The sequence below is a fragment of the Hevea brasiliensis genome, chromosome 17, assembly GCF_030052815.1.
Source record: "Hevea brasiliensis isolate MT/VB/25A 57/8 chromosome 17, ASM3005281v1, whole genome shotgun sequence".
Taxonomy (NCBI): domain Eukaryota; kingdom Viridiplantae; phylum Streptophyta; class Magnoliopsida; order Malpighiales; family Euphorbiaceae; genus Hevea; species Hevea brasiliensis.
The window spans coordinates 50,985,670-50,994,382 of NC_079509.1; the positions used below are offsets into that span (position 1 = coordinate 50,985,670).

The window sequence follows — 8,713 nt, forward strand, 5'->3', positions numbered from 1 at the left end:
AATTAAAATAAAAAGGCCCGGCTACAATTTATATGTCCTATTATATGTCGAATATCAATGCTTGCAAATTCATTTTGCGTAACACTTCTCATAAAATAATTATTATCTATAATATATTAAAAATGTTATAAATGAGTACGATTTGCCATGTACAGAATAGAGTATTAACGGATGCATGAGCTGCAGCAGTGTTAGTGGTTGATTGTGTAGATGATCCACTAATAATTGACTCTCCTGAGGCAAATGGTAATGCAGACAGGTATGTGGAGAAGATCTCCCATCACCATTGATAGAGAGATTTTTTGTGGGAGCTTGATGTATTTTTCTCTTAACTTTCTCATCAGTGCAACCGCTATTTATCCAATAGATACATTCTGATTGATTCTGATAAAACTCACATGAGTTCCATCATTAAATTCTTAAAACGTTTCATAACATATCTCAATTTTTATAAAGTAGAATTAATATATTCTTAAGATTACGCGTGAACTGCAATCGCATTAACGTGACTATTTGCTGATTAGGATCTAAAAGGTATATTAATTTCATTTTTATAAAAACTGAAGTATGTAATAAGATACTTACAAAAGTTGAAGTGTGTCATGAAATATTTTAAAAATTCAAAATATTACGAGAGTTTTTTAGTAAAATTTGTGGATAAACTTATATATTCGACCTTTAAAATTTCTCCATTCCAAATGTAACCTAATAAATACTTTGGTATACACTAATTAGACGTGAAAGTAAAATTCTAAAAATTGGAGGAATCATTATGATTTAATCATTATGATTTTTTTAAGGCAGATAATTTTGCATAATAAGATCCATTAAATAATAATAAAATGTGCCACATGAATAGTAATCATTGAAACTTCAATGGCATGCACAGTACATCTATGCATCATTCCTCTATAATTAATAGACTCATGCTTTTCTCTAAACCAGCAACTCCCTTTTCTGAAGTAGTGCAACATTAACTAATACTTAATTTTCATTAATAATAATAAAAGAATAAAAATGGAATAATTGCATGTTCTATGATTGGATGACAGGCCCCACTTCCGCCGTTTGATGCAATGATGCCCTTTGTTATCATGGAGCCTTTAGGTCAAAATAATTATGCTGAATTTTTAAAGAAATCAAGTTGAAGTTAAAAAGTTTATTTGGCTTGTAGTGGAGAAGAGGAAGGAAGCCAATGACACAAAATTGAAATATATTTTACCGTTAATTTTGAATTTTTCTTGTTTATGATAAAACATAAAGTTATGCGAATTTAATTTAGATATTACGGATTTGAGTTACAAAAATAAAATCTTTACAAAATAAAATTATAATTACATATATTAATTTTTTTATAAAAATTATAAATGTAAAATATTAAATAAAATATTTAATTTAGCCTCTGTATTTATTAGAGAAATTTAATTTAGCTCATTTTTAATTTTTTATCTAATTTAGCTCAACATTTTAATTTAAGCTCAATTTAGTTCAAAACTTAAAATTTATGAGTTAATTTTTTCTTTATTTTTTTATTTAAACAAGAAATTAAGAAGTTTAATTTCTTGAATTTGGGACTAAATTTCTTTATTTAAGCTAAAAAAATTAAGAAATTTAATTTCTTAATTTTATTTATTTTTGGACTAAATTAAATTTAAATTGAAACTTCTAGACTAAATTGGATAAAAAGTTAAAAATGGATTAAATTAAACTTTCTCAATAAGTATAGAGATGTAATTAAGCTTTAATCCTAAAATATTTTCTCGAATTAATTTACATATAATAAAATTATAATTACATATATTAATTTTTTAAAAAATTATAGATGTAAGATATTAAATAAAATATTTAATTTAACTCTTGTATTTATCGAAGAAGTTTAATTTAGTTCATTTTTAATTTTTTATCCAGTTTAGTTCAACGTTTTAATTTAAGCTCAATTTAGTTCAAAACTTAAAATTTATGAGTTAAATTTCTTAATTTTTTTACTTAAACAAGAAATCAAGAAGTTTAATTTCTTGAATTTGGGACTAAATTTAAATTTCTTGATTTAAGCAAAAAAATTAAGAAGTTTAATTTCTTAATTTTTGGACTAAATTAAATTTAAATTGAAACTTCTAGACTCAATTAGATAAAAAGTTAAAAATGTACTAAATTAAACTTCCTCAATAAGTACAAAGATGTAATTAAGCTTTAATCCTAAAATATTTTCTCGAATTAATTTACATATTATAAAATTATTTTTTTAAAGATAATTTTAAAAATACATTTTTTTATATAAATTTAATACATTCAATTCTTAACATAAATAAACTTGTATAATATAAAAATTCTTATTATTTTAAAATCAGAACTAATTAGAGTCAAAAGACCAAATGAATGGAAAATATTAACTAACAGCAGCAACAATGTAGGGATAATATTGTTTAGGAGAAGGTTCTTAAGAAACCTTTGTTGTTTATGTAGGTGAGTTCCAAATCCTTTACTATCAAATCTTCCACTTTTTTTACTAGTATATTATAATCTTTGGATATGCTTTATTGCTCTCATTTAAAATCATGGACTGTGAATTTATAGGACCAATTTGTCAAATTGCTCATCATTACTCAGGCAACATGGCCACTCTTTTTTCCTTCAGCTTTGCTTCATTATTAACACATTATGATTAATTAATTTGTCATGATGAATGGACCTATTGCACCATTAGTTTCTTATCTTGAAAGAAGATTTAGCATTAAGAATATCAAATTATGATTAATCATTTACTTTTAAAAAAAGTATATAAAAATTTGAATTTTTATGAAAGCTTTTCAGATAAACTATACAGGCGATACCTCAATTTAGAGGTATATAATAATAAAGTGTTTAAATTTTAATTTGTAACGAAACCCTTAATATTTAATTTGAGTAACATTTTAGTAGTTGGTTTCGATATTATTTATGGTGATGTGATATTTCTTAAATTAAAAAATTATATTTTCATGGATTGATAGTTTCGAGTAAATAAGTTTTAATTTAGTTACTGAAATGTCAATATGTGTAATTTGAATTGTAGGATTTATGACTAGATAAAGAATAGAATTATTTTTTTTTCCTCGATAAGTGTCAAACTAAGAGAGAGAAAATATAATTTTTAATTTGACAAATGTCAGGTTAATATAAATAACTAAGAAAATGGCTACTCAATATCCCAAGGGTTTTATGTTACTTAAATTAAATATTAGAGATTTTATATTACAAATTAAAATTTAAATACCTTATTATTATATATACCTAAATTGAAGTACCGTTTCATGTAATTTACCATGAAAGCTTCAAGAATAAGTCCTCTTATAATAGAGTTCAAGTTTAGTCATATTATCAATCTCCTTTGCATTCACAACATAAATTTGACATCCTATGCGTGATGCAAAATTGGGGTTATTATTATTATTATTATTATTGGTGCATCAAAAATTTTTAAAGAGCTTTAGTTCAGAGGCATCCAAGTTGTTTTCAAGGATTTGAGGCATTGAGTTTCAACCCTAACTGACCCAATTATACCAACAGAGATAATAAAGTTAATTAGAGTTTGAATATTGACTTTTGTACCATGAATTAGGCACTTGACCACTAAATTAGTATTAGTAGCTCAACGACACGCTGAGTTGAATATTTGAGCGGTGTTTATGAAAGGCAATGTTGGAATACTTGCAGGGATCAAGATGAGATGATTATTACTTAGCTAGCTACTGAGATAAAGTTGATAGATGCACTAAAACAGGGCAAGCAAAGCACATCCTATCATGAAAATTGGCAGTTACACAAAGGAGATTGTGGTGGTACTGGATTTTTACAAAAGAAGACGAACTTTTAGTTAGTCCATGAAGGAAACTTGGATTTTGTTGGGCAGACATGTACCCATGAATCCCTCCTCCAAAATTTTCCCATTTCTACCTTCAAAACAAAGCCTAATTCCCACACCCTCTTTCCCTCCAATTTTAACTCTTTGTAAGGTTGTTTGAAAGATGTCTTTTAGCCATCTTTCAAGCAAACTGTTAACAAAAGAACCATATCCATATAATACCTCTTCTAATACCCTCTCCTCAATGCTAAAACCATTTACATTTTGATCCCCAAAAGTTTCCTCGATATACCTCTTCATCTTGGATGAGAGAACCTCTGTCATCTCCCTGTCCTGATCTTGATTTCGATCGAAAACATACCGGTTCTCAATCGAATCAAGAAACCAATGTGGAGTTACAGGATCAGAGGTGGTCTCACGAGTCAAATCGCTCGAAGTGGGGCTAAATTCCCCAGGTTTTTCTTCACTTTCATCATCCTCATTGGCCTTGATGTTGAGATCAAGTGTGTTGAAGCTTGACTGCCTTGAGAAGTCTTTTTTCATGTTTCCATTTTCAACATCTTTGTTTTCACGGGTTCTTGGAGTCTTGTTCTTTCTTGAAATGTCCCACTCAGCTTTTCTCTTGAGATCCATGCTTGGGGTTGTTGTTTCCTTCACCTCCAGGGTCATCCTGATAACAGAATCTTGATCCATCTTCCCATCTTCATAGCTCATGAAATTACCACCTTTTGTCAAAATGAATACTGGTTGGTTTGCTGATTCTCCAAACTTTCCAGTTTCAAATCCATCAGCAAGGAGTTTCATGAACTGGGTATCAGCAAAATCAACATTTTCCACCAAAGCAACAATCTTTTCTTGATTTCTTAAAGTTTTTTCTAATGTCTCAGAACATGAAGCTACCTCATTATCCTTTTTCCTCATGTTCATGTACAGTAGTAAATCAACAGATCCCAAAACAGAATCTGCAATTGCAAGGGCCAATCTTCTTTTTCCCAATGTGTCATTGCCTTGGATCAGTATCCAGGTCCCTTTTCCAGTTGATTTAGTTTCGATCAAAGCTTCTACTATAGAATGAATGATTTCAGATTGCCAGGGCACATTCTCTTGCAATAACTTACACAAATTACTCCTCCCTCTGTCTCCATCCCCACCATCAGAGGGTAAAGAATTGCCAAGGGCAAGTGTGATCTTGTCTTCCTTACCCCGAGTGTTCTTGAAAGAATCCAGGTTTGGTTCTCCTGACTGTAATTGCTTTTGGGTTCCATTGCCAAAGTTGAAATCAATAGTGCAAGATTGTTGACGTCTAAATTTAGGCACAAGATTGGAGGTCTGGTTAGGCTTCAAAACTAAGTCTGCGAAGGAGACTGGATTTGAATCTGGGAAGATGTTTTGGCTCGGCCACCAAGGGCATGATGAAGCATATGAATGGCTCTTCTCAATTAGCCATTGATTATTTTTGTTGTTGTTGTACAAGGTATTGGAACCCAAATGGCTTTGAATTTGCCTTCCTTGGTGGTGTTGGCCCTGGCAGAATCCATTCCATTTTCTTCTCAACTCAACCAATTCATCCTGACAAATTTAAATTTCTAGGTAAGATTCTAAAATTGTTATGGAAACATACATATGTAGATGGCTCTCAACTCAAGTGTGTTTACCTTTTGATTGGCACTAGTGCCTTGTGGATTAAGCCAAGGAGGTAAATTTTTCTGTTGTCCTGATTTGAAGAGTTGAGCCTCTTTTTCACAACTGGAGGTGCATTCTGGACAGCAAGTTAGCTTATCTTGCTCTTCCTTGCCATTGCTAATGAAGGGTTTTGTTTCTAGTAATTGAGATGGGTTTTGGGAGAAATTTAACCTTGATTCATTGATACTGCAAACAAAATTAATTAATGTGTTAGTAAAAATGCAGAATTCATATATTATATATAAAAAAATTATAATTAGACTGCACAGCATCTTCGGTGATGGATCAAGTGTCAATGTGTCATTTTTGGTTTGAAATTGAATAGATCATTACAGTTAAAAAAAAGGAGATAAATTAAAGAATTTTTGTGATTAAAGTAAAAGGGTCTGCAACATAATGAAGATATGTTAACTTCTTGAGTTCTCATGTAATCCTGAGCTTAGAACAGGACAATCAAAATGCCAGTCCAGGACAGGAAGAAAAAAAGGAAGGTTGATCAAATAAGAAACATCAAAAAGTTTTTTTTTTTTTGGGGAAAAAAAGAAAATAAAACTCTAAAAACATTCACTTTCCATTTCTTTTGCTTTGCACTCTTCTTTTATTACAAATTCTGCAAGCAAAAAATCTGCAATATGCAGTTGTTAACAGGCACCAGAACAAAGCAAAAGCACATATATATATATATATATATATATATATATATATATATATATATATATATATATATAAGGACAGTGAGTGATTCATTCTGTCTCACCAAGCCACACTTTTTCACAGGTGTTTTGGCTTCATTCAGACCATAAAGGCACAGACATAACACAAAACAAAGCAAAAATAAAAGCTTCAAACTTCAATGGATGACCATCCATGGAGAATACTGAACATATCCTTGCCATGTGTCTGTAAATATCTTTACACAAAAATAAATAAATAAGAGCAAGAGTTCTTGATTTACCTGGTACCATGGAGGCTCAAACCAAGTCCACCTGAGGGAACTGAAACAGCTTGAAGTGCCCATTGAATCTCCAGAGGAGGTTGCCTCATCTGGCACCTCATGTATGTCTGATAACTTGCAGTAGCCATTAACCACACCTTAGTGTTTGAGCTGCTATATTCTGAGATTAATCTTCCTATTTCTGCCACGAGATGATCAACTGGACTATAACCTGCTGCAGCTGAGTCCTCTCCATTCATTACACTTTCTTCAATTGTCCACTTCAGGTCTCCTGTATAGATAATGGCCCCACCTTCTCCAGCAAAATCCACTTTCCTTTTCAGTTGAGAGATATTCATTTCCACATCTTCTTTCTTCATGAACCTCAAAGAAACTGGTGCAAATTGAAATTTAACAAACTGGGTATGTTTCAATTCCACTGGAACCTCTCCTCTCTCTACCATTCCCATCAGCTCTCCAACAAGTCCTTCTGTTATCGACACACAGTCACCTACTATCACAGTATTCTTTCTCTTCTTTCTCAAAAAAGCCTCCAATACCAACTTAATATCTTCCTTCACAGAAATTGAATCTGTGAAATAGTTGCTTGAGAGCTTCTTTTGTGGAGAAAAGAGAAAAGGATTTTTCTCAGAAGAGTAAGATAAGAAATGGGTTTGCCAGAAAGTAGTAGGTTTGATGATCTCTCTCTGAGTTTCACGAGGAGTGGGTGAACAAGGTGAAGAGAAAACACCACCACCTGTTGTGCTGTAACACTGAAACACAGAAGAAGCTGAAGAGTCCTCTATATTGCTCTTCACAGCAGTACTAGAGAACCCAGCTTCTCTCATAACCCTACTAACACTAGGATCATCTAGAATAGAAATTATAAGCTGTTCTAACTCTACCTTGATGGTCAAGAGAGGTTGTTGTTGCTGTTGCTCGATGCAGCCTCTTCTCTGGTGAGCTTGTGCTCGTTTTAATGCAGCAATTAGAGCATTGGAAAGAGAGGGCTGGCCATGAAGTAAAGGTCCAGGAGTTGTTGGGAGTCTATTGAGTGCGACATTAAAGCAAAGCTCAAGAGCTCTGCATTGAAGAGGATGAGAAGGTTGGTGAGGCTGAGATTTGAGACAAGCCCTTCTCAAAAGACTTGCTCTTGAGCTTAGCAAGGTAGCAGCCACATGAAGAGGAGTGACCTGAGCATGGCCTCTCCTCCTCGCCAAGCTAAGAGAATGCTTCAAGACTGAAGCAGCCTCTGTGGTGAGGGTCTGCTGCACCGTACAAGCTCCTGAGCGCATTACTTAGCCAAAACCCACCCCCACACCACCCCCTTTGTTTGAGCAGCACTACTTGCAGGACCAAATTAACTTCTTCTCTCTTATCTTCTCTCCCCCTAACACCACACCCACACCTCTCTGTTGTCTTTGAAAAGTCAAGAGACTGATCAAGCTTTGGTAGAAAAAGCTGGTTAACTTCCTCTCTTGTGATATAGAGGAAACAGAAACCTCCGCACCTGATGATGAGCTCAAATGGAAAAAAAATATCAAATATGCTGTGAGATTTTCAGAAGGAAAGCTCTGAGAGATGTTAGTAGAGTTTTAGAAGAACTAGACTAGACCAGAATAGCTTCTTTATACTTGTTGTGAGTGACATATTTTCTTTTCTTTTTATTTTTTTTTAATTTTGTTTTTTACATAGAAGATTATAGTAAGAATTGGCCTTTCTTTTAAAAAAAAAAAAATAATAACTTGGTTACTTTTCTCTCTCTCTCTCCATGAGTTTACAGTTAGACTTCTCTGCACTAGCTTTTTATCTCTCTTAATGTTACCAGAAAGCGTACTCTAATATGTCACTTGATTTTTGTTTTAGTGATAATTAGGGTAAAGAAAAAGGGTTAATAATCATTTTCTTTTTGTTGGGACTTGCAAGATATGGTAAAAAAAATAATACTAATAAAACAAACAAAAAAGAATGGCATGATCCACTCATTATCAGATAAATTTTGTCCCATGACCATCAAAAGCTGCAAAAGAAGATTTTTAATCCACCATTGTTTAAAAAAACTTTAAATTTTAATATAATGAGATGAATAATAATTAACAAACCGCCATTTAATAAATTTTATTATATTTTTTAGTCTGTCAAGATTCTATTCCTTAAATTCTTACATCAAGATTCAACATATATATATATCCTGTTTAGCATTATCATTAAAATTCCTATTAAGAAAATTATTTTTTTAATATATTAATTAAAAA

General features: G+C 31.9%; 1 protein-coding gene across 1 annotated transcript; it reads right to left on the minus strand.

Moving 5' to 3' along the window:
• Positions 1-3,754: 3,754 nt before the first annotated feature.
• Positions 3,755-8,063, minus strand: LOC110654287 (protein SMAX1-LIKE 4). The gene is made up of 3 exons (XM_021810221.2): positions 6,480-8,063; positions 5,497-5,710; positions 3,755-5,410 (listed from the first exon to the last, which is right to left on the minus strand). Exons 1-3 carry the CDS (start codon positions 7,751-7,753, stop codon positions 3,854-3,856), a joined length of 3,045 nt encoding a protein of 1,014 aa, XP_021665913.2. The 5' UTR covers positions 7,754-8,063; the 3' UTR covers positions 3,755-3,853.
• Between the last annotated feature and the right edge of the window lie 650 nt (positions 8,064-8,713).

Excerpts from the sequence above, each read along its gene's own strand:
- LOC110654287 (XM_021810221.2), bottom strand. The coding sequence starts at position 7,753 with ATGCGCTCAGGAGCTTGTACGGTGCAGCAGACCCTCACCACAGAGGCT. Across the intron at positions 5,711-6,479 it reads TTGAGCCTCCATGGTACCAG|TATCAATGAATCAAGGTTAA; the intron begins GTAAATCAAGAA and ends TTTTGTTTGCAG. Across the intron at positions 5,411-5,496 it reads GCACTAGTGCCAATCAAAAG|GATGAATTGGTTGAGTTGAG; the intron begins GTAAACACACTT and ends TAAATTTGTCAG.